This window comes from Pan paniscus, chromosome 5 (genome assembly GCF_029289425.2).
Source record: "Pan paniscus chromosome 5, NHGRI_mPanPan1-v2.0_pri, whole genome shotgun sequence".
Taxonomy (NCBI): Eukaryota; Metazoa; Chordata; class Mammalia; order Primates; family Hominidae; genus Pan; species Pan paniscus.
The window spans coordinates 129,516,089-129,538,296 of NC_073254.2; the positions used below are offsets into that span (position 1 = coordinate 129,516,089).

Genomic DNA, 22,208 nt, shown 5'->3' on the forward strand with positions numbered 1-22,208 from the left:
TTTTAAAGATTGGAGATCAGGTATGTAAAGCAACTAGAGTAGGACCTGGTACATATTAGATGCTCAAGAAGTAGTATTTTAGTAAGAGACTAAGCCAATATGGAAAAAAAAAGTGTGCTCTAAGCTTGCTTTTTGTAGTAAATGCTCTGTGAGGAGGCTGGGAGTGCAGCTGGGGGAGAGTTGGTGAGAGTGGCCCTATAATATTTGAGTGGGAATCATTCCATCAGGACCCATGATGCATGCCTCTGAGCAGAAATGACAAGGAAAATTTAAACTAGTTCAATAGGCTGAGATAATGAGATTGTCACTATCAAACTGAGAGGAGGAAAAAAAAGGCTGGTTATAGCTTCCAGGAGGAGTGGCCCCCAAGCTCAGGAAACTCCCTGTGAGGTGGGAGCAAGCTGGGCATGCTGGCTGGTGGTCATCAGGAAGTTTGGTTTGACCTAAGCCACAGGACCCCCTGCCTCAGTGCTTTCCAGCTGTTAAAGCAAACTAAATACGGCCATACGTCTATATTTGAGTTCTTGTGGATGAACTGTAACCTAGCTTAATAGTCAGACAAGATTGAAAACCTAACTTAGGAGTATGTGCCTGTAACAATAACTGAGTCCTGGCCAATCCCAGCGGCCATACTTCAACCACTCATAGACTGCTAAGTGTTTAAACTGTGTTCAAATAAGGCAAACACCAACCTGTAACCAGTCCAGCTGTTTCTGTATCTCACTGCCAATTTCTGTACATCATTTCCCTTTTTTGTCTATAAATCTTCTTCCACCATGTGGCTTCGCTGGAGTCTCCATGAATCTGCTGTGATTCTGGGGGCTGCCCGATTTGTGAATTGTTCATTGCTTAAACTCCTTTGAATTTAATTCAGCTGAAGTTTTTCTTTTATAACAGCTGAGTCTCTAGGCACTGGCCTACAATTCTACAGCAGAGGGGACTGTTGGCTAGGCTGGCCTCATAGAGAATGTATGAGGGTGCAATTGTTGTTTTTTTAATCAAGAGTAGCTCAACTTCTTTGTCCTGTGAAGAGTCACTTGAGTGACCCTCAGGATTAGGGAAATTCAGGGTGAATGAGCAGTCATTGTCCTGGTATTAAGGTGGAATGAAATCTTTTTGACTCAACCATGATTGCCTCACTGAGGTCCTTCTTATGCAAAGCTGAACACCAGGGAGGAGGTAATTCAATCTGGGTAAGTCCCAGGCCTTTTCTGGGGATAAAGTCTGACACCCCAGAAGCTGCTCCCCAGTAAATGAACTCGAGAACTGTTCAAGGACTTAATTATGGGTCACAGACAAGGAAAGTCAAAGGGGCTTCTAATAGAAAACCTTGAGTAAATCAGGGGGGTTCTAGGTCAGTGACCTGTGCTCAAGACCAGGGCTTCAGGTTTCATGGGGAGGGCTTTTACTACTGGGTATGGCCCGTGGCTGTGCTGGAGGAGCAAAGGTGAGAAGTGTAAATGGAAGAGACAGCTCAAGTGCATAGCTTTCTTGTCCAAATGTGGTGTTAAGGGAGAGGCACTACTACCCGTGCAGAGAGCTGGGCCAGACATAGACCATCTCCACTGGACCAGCACCTGGGGGATGGGGGAGGGCCACTTCTCCATAACTTCATGGGGCAGTGAGAAGAACTCCTGGAGTGTGGAAGTCACATCAGCCTCCTTTGTTTAAGTCTGAAGGCTTTTGGACAACTCAGGGGTTGCTGGAGAGAGGGAAGGGGCCTGCCTGCTAATCTGGCATGTGAATTTTCAAGCCAAGTTTTTGCTTGACAGAAAATTCAAATATGTAACCACATAGGTGCCCAGAGTTTGAGAGAAGTAGATCACACCCTTTACAAGAGCTTTAAGCCCTATGTAAGTGTTTTAAATCACAAGCGAGCAGTTTCTTGAAAGATTTAACTCCCTCTGTCCCATCCTCTCACCCCATTCACTTACCCTGCAGTATTGCACACACTTTCCATCAGAGAAAGTTCTAAGGCTTGAATAGCCAGTTCATCAGGTGCTGTCATTCCTTTATGAAGATGCCAATTTAACATAAGTGCCAGCTCTGTTTCCGGGTGATTGTTTAGTACATAACGCAAAGCTCCTCCTATTGATAAATGCTTTAACCCATATTCACTTGTAATTTTTTTGGCAACTGAAAAACATAAAACTTTTAAATTAAATTAAATGATTTAGATTCAGGGGGGACATGTGCAGTTTTGTTACATGGGTATATTGCGTGATGCTCAGGTTTGGGCTTCTAATGATCCTGTCCCCCAAGTAGCAAACATAGTGATGGCAGTGGCTGCTGCCATCACACTGGCTGCAGCTGCCCAAACCATGCTGCAGACCCAGGCCTCCTGCTCTATGGAGCAGGCAGCAGCCTCATCCTCCTGGGTGTGGCTACAGTCACTTAAACTGCGGCTATGGGTCTGAGCCTCCCTGTGCTCTTGGAGGCAGCCAGGAGCAAGTAAGACCTGCCCTCTTGGGTGTAGCTGCAGTCACCTGACCCACGGCTGCAGCTCTGGGCCTCCTGCTCCATGGAGCAGGCAGGAGCCGTGGACAAGCAGGAACCCTGCCCCTTGTGAGTTGGTGGGGTGGGAGCTCCCTGGGTGCAGCTTGGGGGGTTCTCCCAGGTGCAGGACCCAGGCATCTCTGCATCTCTGCAGCCTGCATCCACAGGGGCCTGGGAACCTCCCCAACCCCTGCAGGCTCAGGGGTGTCTGCTCCCGCTGCCTGGCCTCTCTCTGCTCCTGGCCCTACTCCCATCTCTGAGCAGGGGTTGGGGCCAAGCCCCAGGGGCCATAAATGGCAGTGGGTGGCAGATTGATTCCTGGGCAGAAGGGGGTGGGTCCCTAGTAAGGCCCCAGCTTCAGGCCAGGGAGGGCCTGAAGGCTGGGGGCTGGGATGCCGGTATGTGGACAGGAGTGGGGACTCGTGGTGCCTCTTCTGGGCCTACCTAGGGCCACCCATGGACCAATCAGCAGGCACTTCCTCCCCTCTGAGGTCCATAAAAGCCCTGGGCTCAGCCAGAGCAGGGGAGAGGATGACCAGAGGACGAAGAGGGCAGAGAGATAACAGGATGACCAGCTGCAGAAAGGAGTACCCTCTCTGTTGACAGTGGAGTACCCTCTCTGTTGATAGCTGGAGAGGACAGGACGACCAGCTGCAGAGAGGAGTATCCTCTCTGCTGATAGCTGGAGATGACAGAACAACCAGTTGCAGAGAGGAACTACCCTCTCTGCTGAGAGCTGCAGAGATGACCTGACAGCAGATAGGAGCCACCCTCTCCAGGGCCTCCTCTCTGCTGAGAGCAGCAGACATCGGGACAACCAGACATCAGGACAACCAGTAGCAGAGAGGAGCTACCCTCTCCAGGGCCTCTTCTCTGCTGAGAACTGAACACTGGACAGATGACCTGCCTAAGTAGAGGAGTCACCCACTGTGGGTCTCCTCTGAGCTGCTACAACACTCAATTCATGTTTGTCTTGTTCACTCTTCACTTGTCTGCCTACCTCATTCTTCCTGGATGCAGGACAAGAATTTGGGCAAAAGTGCTGCAGCCACAGAGGTTTCAAGCCAGAAAAGATCCAACCCAAAGATACCAGAACAGTAGTACCCAATAGATAGTAAAAAACAAAACTCTAAATTTATTTCATTTCACAAATTTATCAGTTCACCTTAGTTTTAGACTCTGGCTAATGATATCAACAGCAAGCTAATTTTCACATTTCTCAATGAAATTTCAAAAATTAAAATTGCCCTATTTTACGGAACTAATAACTGTCAAAGGTCAGTCATTAACAGTACTTCAGGTATGTGGCTGATAGATCTGGTTAATGAGCCAAATCTGCTTGTTTTTTTTTTTTTTTTTTTTTTTTTTCCTTAACAAACCAATTTTAAGGGTTTTTTTTCTGCATGAGGTGGCAAAATTTTTGAGAGCTTTGCAAGTCATCTTTTACGTACTCTTACTATCTGGTAGTATGCCCCAAATAACAATATAATATTCCTGTTTCACTGAATTGTATCATTCCCCTTTCTGTCCATTTATGGACTCCATGATGCAACCACCATAGCATACCCTATACAGTTAGATCTCAGTTAATCCTCTAGGAAATAATTTTTAAAATGTATAATGGCACACTTGACATTTTAATAGTGACTTACAGCCTATGAGGAATTTTTCTTCTGTGACTTTATTTGAAATTTTTAACTATTTCATCAGGTGGGTGGAATGGATATTGAAATTCCAGTTTTATAGATGAGGGGAACTGATTTGTCCAAGGTTACATAGATGTTGCCACTGGCTGAAAGAAGACTCACACTGGCTTCTCCTGAGTGAGACAACAGACAGATAAATGGCTTCTAGTAGCTAGTAAATGTGGGTGTGCTCTGTTGTGTGTATATTCCTTGCCTGAGCACTGTGTGGAGATAGCAGTGGGTGGAGGATACTCAGAACCCTACTCATCCCATGAGGATGATGATTGACCAGGGACCACCATCAGGACCACCCAATAAAGAAGTTCCTATGAGAGCCACAGAGCATATAACTTCAGCTTTGCACAAATGCTGGAACAAAATCTGTTTTTTTTAAAGTTCTAACAATAATTAGACTCCTAAAATTTGACACCTTATTTAAAAATCAACCACCATTTCAACAAAAAAATGAGATACCAGGTAATCTACATGTTCACCTTGTGCTCTGGATGTGGGATCTTATTTTGCATGTCAACATTCTGCGTCTTTGGAAAATATCATTATCTTTGTGAACATTTAGGATATGATTATGTCAGAGGCATGCAAACAAGAGCAACTCCATCTTGAGTAGGGGCTGGGTAAATAAGGCTGAGACATACTGGGCTGCATTCCCAGACAGTTAAGGCATTCTAAGTCACAGGATGAGACAGAAGGTCAGCACAAGATACAGGTCATAAAGACCTTGCTGATAAAACAGATTGCAGTAATGAAGCCTGCTAAAACCCACCAAAACCAAGATGGCAATGAGAGTGACCTCTGGTTGTCCTCACTGCCACACTCTCACCAGTGCCATGACAGTTTACAAATGCTGTGGCAACATCAGGAAGTTACCCTATGTGGTCTAAAATGGGGAGACATAAATAATCCACCCCTTGTTTAGCATATCATCAATAAATAACCATAAAAATGGGCAACCAGCAACCCTGGGGGCTGCTGTGTCTATGGAGTAGCCATTCCTTCACTTTCCTAATAAACTTGCTTTCACTGTACTCTATGGACTCGCCTTGAATTCTTTCTTGCATGAGATCCAAGAACCTTCTCTTGGGGTCTGGTTCTGGACCCCTTTCCTGTAACAATTATAGACTCTTTTGTCATGTTAAGAACTTTATAAAGCCAAAATAAACTTTTCATCTGAAGAGCTGGAACATAAAATTCCCTTATCTCTCTTCTCTATTCAGTCAGTCATTAAGACTTATTGTTTTCCTTGGAAATGTATCCTATATCTGCCCTTTCCATTCTGTTCTCATTGTGACCACCCACTGTTCTTGTTGTTATCATGTCATCTTGAAATACTACAACCAACCAAGTTTTGGACTATTTACCTTAAAGTCCAAAGTTACACAAAACATTATAGGAATATAGTTTATCAAATGCCTTTCCAGCAATGATTAAGATAATTGATTTACTATTATTACTTGTTTTGAGACAGGCTCTCACTCTGTTGCCTAGGGTGGAGTACAGTGGCACAATCATGGCTCACTGTAGCCTCAATTTCCTTGGCTCAAGTGGTCCTCCCACCTCAGCCTCCTAAATAGTTGGGACTACAGGCATGTGCCACCACTCCCAGCTAATGTTTTAATTTTTTTGTGGATATGAGGTCTCACTATGTTACCCAGGCTGGTCCTGAACTCCTGGGCTCAAGTAATCCTGCCACCTTGGCCTCCCAAAGTGCTGGGATTACAGGCATGAGCCACTGTGCCTAGTATAGTAAATTATATTTATAAAATATTTTCATATACTTTATATACTTAGCATATTTGACTATAATTATGAATATTAGTTTGTAATTTCTTGTATTGTCTTGGTTAGGTTTTGATATTAGGGTCATGTTAATTAAAAAATGGATTTGTATCCTATATGCCTTTTTGACTGTATGAACCATATTCCTTAATAAAAAAGAAAATAAAAATAACTTGGGAAACTTACTCTTTCCCCTTGCTATGGGAGAGCTTATAAAAATACAGGCATTATCTCTTGAGTTTTTAGTTCTTTGAAAATTTCCTATAATTTTTGTCTAAAACAATTTGATTCTGGGCCATTTCAGAGTTGGGTTATATTTTTGAATGCCTTCTCTTCGATGGTTATTGGTCTATTTAGGTTTTCTATCTCGTTTTGAGTCAATCTTCATAGTTGGTTTTCTGAAGAAGTGGCACTAGTTTTCAGTCATTCTCACAGGATTAACAAGAATTCTAGACAGAAATACAGTTAAAATAAGCCTGAATCAGGCTGCACCTTTGACCCACTTCCTTGTAACTGAAAGTCACATAGCAGTAGCTACTGACCACTGGCATCCCCATCATTCCTATAAATAGGATTTCTGATGTCAGATGCACAAGGCTTTTGTTTAAGATAGATAGGATCTCTGATGTTAGAATAATAAGGCTGTTGTTAAGGAATTCCTTAAGCAGAACCTAAATGCCAGCAGAATAGCTGACACCAACAGGAGGTTTAAAACCCCCACCGAATCAGCAGAAGTCAGTTTCTTCATCTCCCTGTCCCATGACTTCACCCTGCATTCTTCAACCAATCAATGATTTTTGCACTTCAATTCAGCCCACTCCAAAACTCTTAAAAACCCTAGCCCCAGATTCCTCAGAGAGATGGATTGGAGATTTCCTCCTGTCTCCTCACTCAGCCACCCTAAGATTAAATGTCTTTTTCTGCTGCAACCCAGTGTCTTGGTGAATTGACCTGCCATGTGCATTGGGTACAAGCAGATTCTTTTATGCTTGAGGAAAACAAAGGCAAACATACGCTCACCTGTAGTTTTCCCAGATTTTGGAGGCCCCACAATTATAATCCTAATGGGCACAGTAGGCTTAGGTTTGGGTTGGCGGATATATTTGATTGGGTTCTTCATAAATTTTTCTTTTGTTTCTTTACTAGATAAAAAATAAATATACTGACGATGGATTACAGGATAAATTGGATTCTCTGCATTTTCAACTGGCTTGATTGTCTCTCCTTCACTTAGCTGCAACATATACACAGTTGAATTTGAAAGTTAGTTTGAATTTTTACAGCACTTCCCTGAAACACATTTGAAAAAAACAATTCGTGACATAAGAAAAAAAAATTCCTTACAGAATAAGAAAACTAATTATAATCAAAGATTAATATTAAACAACTGTGGAAAAGTACACATTATTTTACAGCCGTATGTAATGAATGCAATAGTTCTTAATTGGCCTTCAGTTTATGACAATTATAGTCCTTCTACTTCATTTATAGTGTGTTTAGTGTATACTGAATGTTTCTGTCAAACAGCCTAAGGTTGTTTGCATTTATTCACAGGCCAATTTATCCTCACAAAGAGGTCCATTCCTAAGGTGATGTTATGGATTGAATTGTTTCTCCCTTACCTCCTCAATTTCTGTTTGAGGCCCTAGCACCCCAAGTGACTACATTTGAAGACAGGGCCTTTAATAAAGGAGGAAATTAAGGTTAAATGAGGTCAGAAGGATGGAACCTGAATCTGGTGGGACTGGTGTCCTTACAAGAGGAGGAAGAGACATCGGGGTGGGCACACAGAAAAGGCCACGTGGGGACACAGATAGAAGGTGGCCAACTGCAAGTTAAGGAGAGAGGTCTTGCCTTGTCAGAAAAACCAACCCTGCTGGCACCTTGATCTTGAACTTTTAGCCTTTAGAACTGTGAGAAAATAATTTCTGTTGTTTAAGCTACCAAGTGGTATTTTGTAACGGCAGCCAGAGATGACTAATACAATTGGGTTCTTGGGTTATCTTTCAGGGGTATACTAGTAGGGCAAATCCCACTGGGTTCTCTTCTATATTTTTGTATAGTTCAAATCCCACTCACATAAACATTAAGAGCTATCATGAAAGGGAAAAATACCCATAAAAGGCAACCTAAGGTGTGGGTAGGAATGAAGTTGGAGGAGTGGTGCCACATCTTTGCACTGGTGATGATGAAGACTGGGCAATTGATCAATGCTACGTTTGAATATCTTTTTATAGCATCAGATGGGCAAGTGTCAGCCATCCCTGGACTTGACAGAGTAGGTGTGAAACAGTATGGCAATATTGCTCCTCCCTGAGAGCTACCTCAAGACAGTTGTTACAGATCAATGGTAGTGTCAACATTATAATTCTTGGGCTAGAGTGAAGTTCATGGATGGGAGTAAATGCTAGAGATAAGGAGAAACTCAGGGGGAGGTAGGGGTGTCTGCTCTATGTTACACAGTTGGTGATAAAAGAAAAGCTGAAAGTTTAATGATTCCATTTTAAATCCCAAAGTATTTTTATAGCTAGATGAGACTACTACACAATACTTACAATTTTTGAAATTATCCAGTCTTTTTCCTTTAAAAAAGACATACCTTTGAAAAAAATAAATAAGGAACATGGCTTTCAGGTGCGTTTGCTGAAATTACCTTTACAGGGTCCCAATAGCCGAATGAGCTTATATACTTGTAGGTAAAGGTGAGCATTTTCTGGGCAAGGGGTGCTGGTATTGGATGACATTTCTCAAAAATGCTTGCACGATTTTCCACCAGTGGTTTCAGTTTCATATTCAATGTATATTGTACAATGTGATTTTTCCGAGCTCCATTAACGGAAATTATTGGTATCAAATATCTCTCAAGTTCATCCTGATAAGAAAAGTCATAAAAACAAATATATTTAGTGAGAAAAAGGCTGGTAGTATTTAGTCACAGCATGTAGACACTGCTGGTGACTGACTACTTCAGTCCAGAACACAAATATTTTTCAGCTTCCAAGTGGCTGCATGTTGGTGACTAAACTTACTCTGACCCTGTGTGGCTTCCACATTGCTCTTAATTTATGGACTTATTGCATAATTGTTAAATGATACCGATAAAAGGAAATACAGCCCTAAAATATACATTTTTAAAATGTTTATAAAGAAATGCCGTGAACTAAATTGCTTTAGTCTGATTCTCAAATATTACTTTTGAATTATAAAAAGCGAAGGAAAAGTAATAACCTGTATTATTTGTAAATTATGTGTATCTGCTTCAAATTTTTCTGCTAGTTCACCTCTCAGGCGCTCAATTGCATCAGTTTCCTGTTCTTCATCTTCCTCGCCACTCATCTCTTCCTCATCTTTTGGAAACTCATCTTCAAGGATATTTTCAATATCATCATTGTCTTCTTCAAGTTCTTCCTCACTAATCTCTTCATCATCTCTAACAACATTCTAAGGAAGAAAACATTCTCTTTTACTATACATGTAAAATATGTAACAAAAGACACTATTAACAAATCATCTGGAATATTTTGTAATGGCTCGATATTGGTTGGTATTGCATGTTGACATTCATCTAGTAACGCAATAAGGTTTTAAATATCTGACACTTTTGGGGGTGTTATAGAACACTTTTTTGTCACGTTGCCAGAATTATTTTTCTGGTTCCTTCTCATTTAGGTAGACTATTTCTTCTAATTATTTTTGAATTTATTTTGGATTTGACTGGTTTTTAAAAATTTCTTTTTTTTCTCCTTGAGGATGTGACTTTATGTTTATAGTTGCTTGCAACTTCTGTGTTCCTTCATTGGTGAAGCCTCTGTGCTTGAGTTCCTTGGTGGTAGTCTTTGGATGATGGCTTTCTCAGTTGCTGGTTGTAGTAGCAGTGTGCTCAATGTGGAGCGGGTTCACTGTCTCAGTTTTCTGCCTGGCTCCTGGTGTAGGCTATAGCCCACTGCTTCTTTCAAAGGGTCTGTGGTTTCTTTCAGTTTTCCTGTTAAGTTCCTGTGTTGCTTCTTGGAAAAACGTTCAGAGTGTATCTCTACACCCTATTTTGTCTTTCCAAGTTGGGGAGGCATGCTAACACTGCCTCCAACCTGCCATCTTGGAAAAATTGTTTAAAAATTTCTTTGGTACTCAGAATTTTAATACTTTCAAGACTCTGGCCCCAAAGTGGTCCCATAAATAAATACAGAGACAAAATATTAAATGTTATTTATGTCTATGATTGTCAAAATGTTACATGTTTTTGATGGTCTTCAGGAACAATATTTAATGCAGTTCAAAGAGTATAAAACACTAGCTATCTTAACTGGGACAAGATGTTTCCTTATCTGTAAAATAAGAATAATAAAAGTATCTCACAGGGTTGCTGGGAGCATTAAATTAGTTAATACATGCAAAGCCATTAGAAAAATGTCTGGCATATGGTAAGTATGTGAACGTTACCTATTATTATGCTCTTATAGCTATTATTGTCACTTTGTGTAAAGCAGTGTACAAATAGAACAGCAGATGCCTTTTCGGAGGCTATAGCCTATCTGAGAAAACGAGAATAATACATTAATGATTATTAAAGACCATGACAGGATATTGGTACTAAGTCGTATTGTGTAGGCTTTAAGTGCTATAGTTCACTTTGCACAAAACTGAACCCTATAATAATCATCCTCTGCACTGCCTCCACACTGTTCTCCCTGTAGTATTCCTTGTTTCAGTTGGAGAACTGCCCTCCAGCCTGAAACCTGGGAGTTATCTAGACTCCCAGGATGAGAGTCCTGGGTGGGAAGGGATGGGGGGTTACAAAGGACTGTAATCCTAAACAATGCTCAACACTCCCTCCCTTGTGGCCCCTCTCCACTGTTTGCCTTCACATTGTCTCTTGCCTGCAATCTTCTGGCTACTTCCTAATCTTTCTAAATGACCAGGCCTCTGGTCATTTAGTTTAGTGAAAAGTGCCTGGAGATGGGATTTGGGTGTGTGAGGGCAGGGAGGAAGATGAGAGCATCAGGACCCATTCCTGCTCCTGCCCAATCTCCCCTTTCTCCAAAAGGAGCTTGGCTATGGAGCAGGGTTTTTCAGTTCTGGTTCCTTTTAGAGAAGTTTCAGATCATTTAGTCTCCTTACGACTTGTTCCTTTTTATTATAGCTTGTCAATTTTCTATCCTGATATTTAATTTTCTAAGGATCATTGCAAGTATAGTGGGATAGGTCTACACTACAAGCTGGGACATCTTAGTTCCAGATGAACTTGTTCTCACCTCTCTGGCTCCACTGAATAGCTCCTACAACTTTTTATTAAAAATTGAAATTGTACAATTTTAAAAAGAAATTCATTTTTATTATAAAGAAATTAAATTATATAGTATTGTATAAGATAAAAAGTAGAAGTCTTTCATCACACTGCTATCTCTATTTCTACCCTCCTACCTGGAATTAATTTTGGTTAACAATTTGGTTAGGATCCTTACAAATGTTTTACTATATATATATTTAATTACATCATATTTTAAACATAAATGGGATTATTTTATTTTCTACAACTTTAAAAAAATTAGCAATATATTTAAATTTCTTTCCATATCAGAACATACATCTCAATTTTTTTTCAATGAATTAAAAAAAAATTTCAGCTTTTATTTTAGATTCGGGGTACGTGTGCAGGCTTGTTACAAGGGTATATTGCATGATGCTGAAGTTTGGGGTATGATTGATTGTGTCACCTGGATAGTCAGCATAGTACTCAATAGTTATTTTTTCAACCCTCTCCCCAACCCTCCTCCTTCTAGGTGTTCTGAGTGTCTATTATTGCCATCTTTATGTCCATGAGTACCCAGTGTTTAGCTCCTACTTATAAATGAGAATACAGGGTATTTGGTTTTCTGTTCCTGTGTTAATTTGCTCAGGATAATGGCTTCCAGCTGCATCCACACTGCTGCAAAGGATATGACTTTGTTCTTTTTTATGGTCATGTAGTATTCTACGGTATTATACATATGTAGCACATTTCCTTTACCCAGTCCACCACTGATGAGCCCCTATGTTAATTCCATGTCTTTGCTATTGTGAATAGGGCTATGATGAACATATGAGTGGATGTGTATTTTTGGTAGAACAATTTATTTTCTTTTGTATATATACCCAGTAATGGGATTGTTGGGTCGAATGGTATTTCTGTTTTGAGTTATCTGAGAAATCTTCAAACTGCCTTCCACAGTGGCTCAGCTAATTTACATTCCCCTCAAGAGTGTATAAGTATTCCCTTTTCTTTGCAGCTTCACCAGTATCTGTTGTTTTTTGACCTTTTAATAATAGCCATTCTAGGTCAGGCATGGTGGTTCATACCTGTGATTCCAGCACTTTGGGAGGCTGAGGCTGGCAGATTGCTTGAGACCAGGAGTTTGAGACCAGCCTGGGCAAAATGGGTAAACCCTGTCTCTCCGGAAATAAAAAATAAAAAAATAGCTAACTGTGTTTCTATCTGCAGTCCCAGCTACTTGGAGGCTGAGACAGGAGGACTGCTCGAGCCCTGGAGGTTGAGGCTGCAGTGAGCTGTGATGGTGCCACTGCACTCCATCCTGTCTCAAAAAAAAAAAAAAAAAAAATTGCCATTCTGACTGGTGTGAGATGGTATCTCACTGTGGTTTTGATTTGCATTTCTCTGATGATTAGTGACACTGAGCATTTGTTCAGATGTTGTTGGCTGCATGTATGTCTTCTTTTGAAAAGTGTCTGTTCACATCTTTTGCCCACTTTTTAATGGGGTTATTTGGTTTTTGCTTGTTCAATTGTTTAAGTTCCTTATAGATTTGGAATATTAACCTTTGACAGATGCATAGTTTGTGAATATTTTCTCCTATTCTTTAGGTTGCCTGTTTATTCTGTTGATAGTTTCTTTTGCTGTGCAGAAGCTCCATAGTCTTAGGTCCTTGTGGGAGCTAAGCTCCCACTTGTCAATTTTTGTTTTTGGTACAATTACTTTTGAGGACCTAGTCACAATTATTTCCCAAAGCCAATGTCCAGAATGGTGTTTCCCAGGTTTTCTTCTAGGAATCATACAGTCTGAGGTCTCATATTTACATCTTTAATTTATCTTGAGTTAATTGTTTTATATGGTGAAAGGTAGGCATCCAGTTTCATTCTTCTGCATATGAATAGCCAGCTAACCTGGCACCATTTATTGAATAGGGTATCCTTTCTCTATTATTTTTTGTTGTTGTTGTTGGCCTTGTTGATCAGATGGTTGTAGGTGTATAGCTTTGTTTCTGAGTTTTGTATTCTGTTCCATTGGTCTATGTGTCTGTTTTTGTACTGGTATCATGCTGTCTTGATTACCGTAATCTAAGAGTATAAAGTTAGGTAGTGTGATGCCTCTGGCTTCTTTTTTCTTGGGATTGTTTTGGCTATTTGGGGCTTCTGTTTTGGTTCCATATGAATTTTAGAATAGTTTAAAAAATCTGTGAAGGATGTTATTGGTAGTTTGATAGGAATACCATTGAATTTGTAGATTGAATAGTATGGCCATTTTAACGATACTGATTCTTCCAGTCCATGAGTATGAAATGTTTTTTCATTTGTTTTGTGTTGTCTCTGATTTCTTTCAGCAGTGTTTTGTAGTTCTCCTTGAGAGATTTTTCACTTCCTTGGTTAGCTGTACTCTTAGGTATTTTATTCTTTTGGTGGCTATTGTAAATGGGATTGCATTCTTGATTTGGCTCTAAGCTTAAACATTACTAGTATAAAGGCAACTAATTTTGTGCATTGATTTTTGTATCCTGAAATTTTACTGAAGTTGTTTATTAGTTTCAGTGACCTTTTGGCAGAGTCTTTAGGGTTTTACAGGTATAGAATTATACTGTCAGTAAAGAGATAGTTTAACTTCTTTTCCTATTTGGATGCGTTTCTTTCTCTTCACTGATTGTTCTTTGCATCTTAATATTTTTAACAGCCACATAGTATTTCATAGTATCACAGTTCATTTAATCATTCTTCTATTTTAAAAATGTGTGTTTTTTCTATAGAAACCAGTTTAGAAAGTAACAAAACAAACAGTAAACGGTAATCACTTTTGACCCTTGTGATATTTGGTTCCTCTTTCCTGCCAGTGATGATGAGGAATTTAGCTAACTTACATCACTCCTCTTTCTGCCTGTTGCCCAGTTTTAGTCATATTTTCACTCTTTATTTTGTAATCGAGTGCTTATAACTTTAAATATTATATCCAAATCTCTATTTTATTGAGCTGTCCTCTTTAGATGTCTGTTTTGATTCCCCATCAAGAAGATGTCCTTACTCTTCCTTCCAAGTCTCCCTTTCTTCAGTTTCTAAGTATTTTGTCTCCAATATTACTACATTTATGTCCCTGTCCTATAATTGGAGTTCAGTATTTGGTGCTTCATGTAGAAATTGATTCTAAAAATTAAAAGTAAGCAAACAGCATTTGATTGATTCTGAATATGGAAATCCAATAAACAGCACCTGCTATGTTAAATTACGTAACCCTTATTCACTACAGCTGGAGTTAGTAATACAAGGAATGCAATTCTATATCAAGAAACATGCAATATTCTAAGTAGAATGTTTCTAGTATCAAGACCAAGCATCATTTTTTCTTCTTATTCAAAATCATGCTACAATTACATTTGCCCCATATTTGAATAATACTCTTATTGTCTCTCCCCACCCCCATATTTCTAGGGTTTTTTCGTTTGTTTTATTGTTGTTTATTTTGTGAGCAGAAGCAGTGTTATTCACCATATCAATTGGATACTCTTTTCAGGAAGAATATAAAAGAGGCTAATTTTCACTGATCTTAAGTATCTGAAAATTTTTCCATTTCATTTTCTCTCATTATAAACAGTTTGGCTAAGTACAGAGTTCTAGGCTGAAAACCATTTTCACTTAGAATTTTACAAGCGTTATCTTTGTCTTTTACTGTCCAGTATTGTTACTGAGAAGTCTGATACAAGTCTTACCTCCATTCCTTTGTAGATATCCTTTTAAAATTTTAGAAACAAGTAGGAGCTTCTCTTTATACCCGCCAATCTCAAATTTCATAAGGATGTGTCTAATGCACATTTCTTTTTATTTATTCTGCTTGGCATTCCATGGGCCCTTTCAATTTGAAGACCTCCTGCTCTCTTCAATACTGGGAACTTTTCTTCTAACATTTCTTAGATTATTTCCTTCTTTATTTTCTGTTTCCACTGTTTGAAATGCATATTGGATGTTGACCTTCCTGGATTGACCTCATAGATCTTCAGTTTTTTTCTTTTGTATTTTCTATCTCTTGCACTTTGTTTTATATTTGAGAAACTTCTTGGACTTTTCCTTTTTTTCAATTTAACTTTTAACTTATTTTAGTTTTCATTAACTCTTTTTTGTTCTCTGACTTTTTATAGCATCTTCTTCCTGTTTTATGGATATAAGTTTCTTCTTGAATTTTCTGAGAGAAAGTGAAATTCTTTTAATATTTAATGATGTTTCCTGGGTTGTCCACTTGTTTTATGATCAATTGTTCTGTTTGTTTATGTTGGTTTTCCCTTTTGTTGGTGATTTTCCTCAAGTATATGGTAACCCTTGGTTGGCTATTCATTTTTATAAATGAAGGATTAAATTGATTAGTTCAGAGCAACTGCATGCTTTCTGTATATGAGCAGGTAATGTTGTATCACACTTCTATTTAAGATGTGAAGATGAGAAGATGCAGGAAGCCTGGATCTTGCCCCAAAAATAAAAGGTATCAACCAACATTCTGTGGACCTAGAATCTTCCAGACAGATTATTTCATCCCTTTAGAAATGATTTACCTTTTTTCTTTATGGGGCAAATGTCACTGTTAAGTGAAGGGCTGGTAGAGGTGACCTTAAGGAATTTTTCTGCAATTTACCCTCTTACACTTTCTAGATATTCAAATTATATACAAATAATGAGTTTTATTCTTACTTTTTAATATGTATGCTATTTCTTTTTCTTACTTTGCTTTGGCTCACACCTGTAGTACAATATTGATTTAAAAAAAATCCTAAAAATATCCTAAAAATCTTCACAAAAGATCATCTAAGAGGCTCTCAGGTTAATTCTTCCTAGGGAAAATTTTTTTTCATTTTTCTGCAAATGGTCATTTAATCTTGTAGAACAGTGTTGTTTTCCCTGACATCACGCATCTCTTAGTCCTCAAGTTGGAAGTGTATATTCTAAACTTCATGGCCTTGAAGATCTGCCTCAAATATGAAGAAATAAGTTTATTTAACCTCTAGCAGATAATAATAAACTGTAAACAACACTCCTCTCTCTCTATTATTTTTGAGGTCTTTGGAGCAAGAAAAGCAGATTTTGAAGAGCAGTCAAAATTTGGAGGAAGCAATTGGCATAGGGTGAGTTTTCTAATTTTGTGCATTTGCCGAGAGGGCAGTTTCAGAGTAGTGGTGGTTCAGTGTGACTAAAACTTTGGTAGAAAGCCAACTGACTTTCTGGATGGAGCAACCAGAGAAAGGAGCCAAAACCAGGGCCACTGGAGAGTGAGGGTAAATGCCAGAGATGAGAGAGCCAGAGAAGGAAATACCAAAGTCAATTTGTCCAAGACTCTGGCTAGCCTGTGAACCATGTACATATGGGCAGTTCAAGAACAGTATACACTGAGCTGCCATTCATTGCAGGCATGACAGAATTTTAAAGTTTATCTTACCAAGTTAATTGCCTGCTAAAACAAAAACCTCAGTTCTCTTTGGAGGTACATAACAAAGTCCAGAATCCCCACAATATAACATTTACAATTCTAGAACATAATCCAAAGTTACTCAAAATATGAAGAATTATGAAAATTTGACCCATCCTCATAAAGAAAGATAATAATCAAATACCCAGCCCAGGTGTTAGGATCACCAAACAAGAACTTTTAAAGAAGTTATTATTACAATGATCAATGAGGAAAAGGAAAATACACTTATAATAAATGAACAGATAGGAAATCTCAGGAGAGAAATAGAAAATATAGAAACAAACCAAATGGAAATTTTAGAACTAAAAATACAATATTTGAAATTAAAAAAATTGTTGGTTGGGCTTAAATTATTTACCTTAAAGAAGAGAGAGAAAAAAGATGGAAAAAAATCAACAAAGTTCCCAGGACATGTGGAACAACAGCAAAGGTCTAACCTATGTATAACTGGGGTACTATAAGGAGAAGACAAAGAGTAAATGAGGCAGAAAAAATGTCTAAAGAAATAATGTCTAAAGTTTCTCCAAATTTAGTGAAAGACACAAATTTACAGATTAAAGAAGCTTAGTGAACTCCAAACTAAATATGAAGAAAATGATATGTAGGTACACCATAACCAAACTGTTGAAAACCATAGATACAGAAAAAAGAAAGACAATAGGTGAACAATAATTCAGATGTCCAGCATTCCCATCCTTCTGATTTCCATCATACCAGAGGAATGAATGAAGAACATCAGAAATAGTAAATATCTGGATAAATGGAAAACAAGGCTTACTTTCCTATTAATTTTTTGAAAATACATGTGACTATTTAATATAAACATTAGAACTATTTCTTTTGAGGGTTGTAATGTATTCAGTTGTAAAACACATCACAACTAGAGCATAAAGGATGTTAGTGGATTGGAGATGGGTGGGGCAAATGGAGCTAGACAGTTCTAAGGTTTTTACAATATTACATTGAATAATATTGACCCTAAGTAGAACGTGAAAAGCCAAGGATGTATTTGTAATTCTAGCATAACTACTAAAAAACGAAGCATAGAGGTATACTTAAAAAGGCAATAGATTTTCTTCTAGGGTTTTTATGTTTTCAGGTCTTACATTTAAGTCTTTAATCCATTTTGATTTTTGTATATAGTAAAAGGAAGGGGTCCAGGTTCATTCTTCTGCATATGGATAACCAGTTATCCCAGCACCATTTATTTACTAGGGAGTCATTTCCCCATTGCTTGTTATTGTCGACCTTGTCGAAGATCAGATGATTGTAGGTGTGCAGCTTTATTTCTGAGTTCCATTGCTCTATGTATCTGTTTTTGTACCAGTACCATGCTGTTTTGGTTCTGGACAAATATTTTATGACAAAGTCTCCAAAAGCAATTGCAACGGAAACAAAAATTGACAAGTGGGACCTAATTAAACTAAAGAGCTTTTTCACGCAAAAGAAACTATCAACAGAAGAAACAGACAACCAACAGAATGGGAGAAAATATTTGCAAACTATGCGTACAACACAAGTCTAATATCCAGAATCTATAAGGAACTTAAACAAATCAACAAGCCCAAAACAACAACCCCATTAAAAAATGGGCACAAGACATAAACAGACACTTAAAAGAAAACATAGACACAGCCAACGAGCATATGAAAAAATGCTCAATGTCACTACTCATTAGAGAAATGCAAATCGAAAACACAATGGTGTCCTATCTCATGCCAGTCAGAATGACTATTATTGAAAAGTCAGAAAATAACAGATGTTAGTGAGGTTATGAAGAAAAGGAAATGTTGGTGGGAATGTAAATTAGTTCAGCCACTGTGAAAAGCAGTTTGGAGATTTATCAAGGAACTTAGAACTACCATTTAACTCAGCAATCCCATTAACGGGTATACACCCAAAGGAATAGAAATCATTCTACCAAAAAGTCACATGCACACATGCAGTGCACTACTCACAATAGCAAAGACATGCAATCAACCTAGATGCCCATTAATGGTGGACTGGATAAAGAAAATGTGGTACATATATACCATGGAATACCATGCAGCCATAAAAAAGAATGAATTCATATCTTTTGCAGCAACATGGATGGAGCTGGAGTCCATTATCCCAAGCAAGTTAACACAGGAACAGAAAACCAACTACTGCATGTTCTCATAAGTGGGAGCTAAACTTTGAGTGCACATGGACACAAAGAGGGGAACAACAGACACTGGGGCCTACTTGAGGGTAGAGGGTAGGAGGAGAGTGAGGGTCAAAACACTACCTATTGAGTACTATGCTCACTACCTGAGTGACAAAATTATTTGTACACCAAACCCCGGCAACATGCAATTTACCCATGTAACAAACCTGCACATGTACCCTCTGAACCTAAAATACAAATTGAAAAAGAAAAAAATAAAATAAAAATTTTACACACTTTTCAAAAGAAAAGAAGGCAATAGATAATTAAAATGAATTTCTAAAATATATTCAAATAATCCAAGGAAGGCCGGAAAAGGGGAACAGAGAAACAGAAAACAGAGGGGACAAGCAGAAAGCAAATAAATTCATAGTCTCAGAGAGACAGGACTAGATTTGGGGTAAGCTGTGTTACAACTGTCTACTGGTAGGGGAAGACAGGGGAAGCTACATCTGGACAGAAGCTTGTGCCAGGAGAGCGATGGATTTTTTTATGATTAGAGAAGGGACGGAAGAGGAAAGCATGAAGAAATGGAAGAAGAAGTAAAAGACCTGTCAGAGTTCTCAGGGCTTCCTGACACAGGTGCTCATTATCTAGATCCCAAATTTCTTTATTATGCTGTGGTGTGACTGACACTGCCTGTGGAGCAGCTATTGTGAACTACTTGGTTTTCAGTGCTTTGAATCTGTCTCCAACCCGTATACCCATGCACACTTTTGCTTGCTGTTTCATCCTGAAGAGCCCTCTGTGTATCAACCTTTGGGTCTAAACACTCTGTCTTCTCCCTAGAGGATCCTGGAGATGGTTTTGGCCTGGTACTTGGTCCAGACCCTTGTTTCAACCTCATGTGGACCCTGACTTGGGCCTTCCCTCAGTACCTATGATCAATGTGTCTCTATTACTCTTCTCCGAGGCGTAGTCTGACACTGTGCTCACTTTTTCCCCGGGCTTCCTGTCCTGGCCCTCCCTTGCTTTCACCTCCCAGTGGCTACCCAACACCTAATAGAGACCCAGAGACGGAGCCAGGGGACAGGAAGAGAGGGAGGATTACAAGCAAGGCCAGGGGCTGCCTTACAGTCACATTCTGAGACTACAGGTCCACAAGATGGCGACATTTCCCTATGAAATTAATGCAAGTAATGACTGGGATATTGAAGTGATTTCTAATGTTGGAAATGTCCCATTCAGTGCTAAAAAGACAGTAAAGGCAATGATTTTGTTTAGGGCAAGAAGACAAACCTGGGAAGGGCTTTCTCTGCCAGGGATTCCCCAGTTAGTCTGAAAAAGGCAAGTCACAGAACTGCATATTCTGCATAAGAAGGCAAATGTGAGAAAACCCCCTGGATCTGTTCATGCAAGTGAGCTCCAGTATAGATGTGGAGTCGGGATGGATGCCACTTAGGGTGGCACACTGACCAATAGTAACAAGCACACTAACTCATCCCTGAGATGCTATATTTTGTCTACTTTATTGTCTGAGTCAGTAGCAGGACATATAAAATTTCCATCAAAGGAGTTGGAAGAAAAAAACCCCACATACAGTTTTAATTTTTTATTCATCAGACATCTCAGGAGTTGTGCTGCGAGTTTGTTTGTATCAGTTTTGTGGGATACACAGACAGTTTTACAAACACGAAGTCTCAGGAGAGCTGACTTACAAAATCCTATTTAACCTCTACATAGAATATTGAATTTCTGAATGAGAAATCAGAAGAAATCACACCATTCTAATGTTAACAAATGAAAAAATTATAAAGAACATTTAAAGTTTATCCTGAAAATTAATTCTTAAGAAAAGAAGATTTAACTAAAGAGTAGCAAAGGGAAATTAAATTATTATTAATTAGGGAAACTAAATGTATTAATTTTTCCCATTTTACAATAAAAAGCCCTAGGTTTACAGAGGCTAAGTGACTTACTCAATGTTATACAACCTCAGCGAAACAACTGAAGTTGAATGTCACATGTGTCAGCACTCCACCAGGCACTGGAGAGCAGTGAACAAAGTCAGTGAGAACTGGAGAATGGATACCGCGTAGGTGTGTTTAACTGCAAAGCCTGGACTCCTTCACTGCTGAAACATTTGAAGTGATTCAGAAGGGGACCACTAGGGACTCCCAAGGGCTTAAAGTAGTTAACTGTACTTAATTCCAGGTTAGGACATCTTTTTGATCCTAAACATTAGCATGACACCTTAAACAGAGTAAACTTTCAGAACATGTTTGATGAGGGAAATGAGCATTAGAATGAGGCTACAATTTCTGTAAGTTTTGCTCATGGCTGATTTGCCAGTATTTGAAACAGTGTCAGACACAAAGCTCAATTAATGTTTGCTGATGGACTGAATGAATAAATGAATGAAAATCGAGGTAAATAATTAAGAGGAGGGTTCTTATTCTTACATGGTGCCATAATTTTCTCAGTCCAATGGTTTTTTCTTATCTACTTTTGGTTGTGAATATTTTGTTTTGACAAAGCAACAATTACTTTGGCCCTGCTTCTGCAATGCTTTGTGCCTGCAGTTGCAGTTGCAGTTGCACTGTATAATATCAGCAGTCCTCTGTACGGAAGTCCAGCATATTCACACCAGGGTGACATGTGATTGCACTTGTAGCAAGTTGTATTTTCTGATATTCCTCTTTTTCTCTTCTCCTTGTTTGGCTGGACATTTTTATACAGATGGAAATCAGGTTACAAGAGGGTCAGCCTTGAAAAGCTGTTACAATAGTGTCTTAAGCCAGAAGGCAAAGGCTGGGTGTGATGGCTCATGCCTGTAATCCTAGCACTTTGAGAGGCTGAGGTGGGAGGATCCCTTGAGCCCAGGAGTTCGAGGTTGCAGTGAGCTATGATTGTGCCACTGCACCCTGCCCTGGGCAACAGAGTGAGACCCTGTTTTGAAAAAAAAAAAATTACTTACCTCCCTCCTTTTTTTATCTCTCTCTAATATAAGTTCAGCCCTTCTTTTAGCAATCGTATCAACCTGTTAAAGAAAGAGACATTAAAAAATTGTAATGGAGAATGATAAAAGTGGCTTTCTCTGTATTAATATATTTTTATATAAAGTAGGAATAACGTTTGGGCAGAAGTACAGTGAACTTTGCAGGAAAGGATGCGATGGCGGTAATCATGTTGCTTGGCTTGCATCCTTGTACCTCTGAACCTCTTGATCAGCTATTTTCTTCCAGAGGGATAAACAGCACTTGGGGTCAGTTACTCTTTCCACAAAGTTTAGAACTCCTTTTCAAAATTTATCGCTCATTTGTTTGTTTGGTTTTGGTGGCAGGAAATAGGGAAATACTTGGAGGCAATTCACTGAAAATGGTAAGCTTTTAAC

At 39.0% G+C, this 22,208-nt stretch overlaps 1 protein-coding gene across 2 annotated transcripts in view; it reads right to left on the reverse strand.

Annotated features, from left to right (window-relative positions):
• Positions 1 to 22,208, reverse strand: part of AK9 (adenylate kinase 9) — a 199,535-nt gene that overhangs the window by 14,389 nt on the left and 162,938 nt on the right. For both annotated transcript variants that reach the window (XM_057302574.2, XM_055114038.2), the window contains exons 29-33: positions 21,792 to 21,854; positions 9,207 to 9,419; positions 8,632 to 8,850; positions 6,999 to 7,212; positions 1,935 to 2,136 (exon numbers count right to left, since the gene is read on the reverse strand). In XM_057302574.2, the coding sequence (XP_057158557.2) occupies positions 1,935 to 2,136; positions 6,999 to 7,212; positions 8,632 to 8,850; positions 9,207 to 9,419; positions 21,792 to 21,854 (911 nt within the window). The remainder of the gene's footprint in view (positions 1 to 1,934; positions 2,137 to 6,998; positions 7,213 to 8,631; positions 8,851 to 9,206; positions 9,420 to 21,791; positions 21,855 to 22,208) is intronic.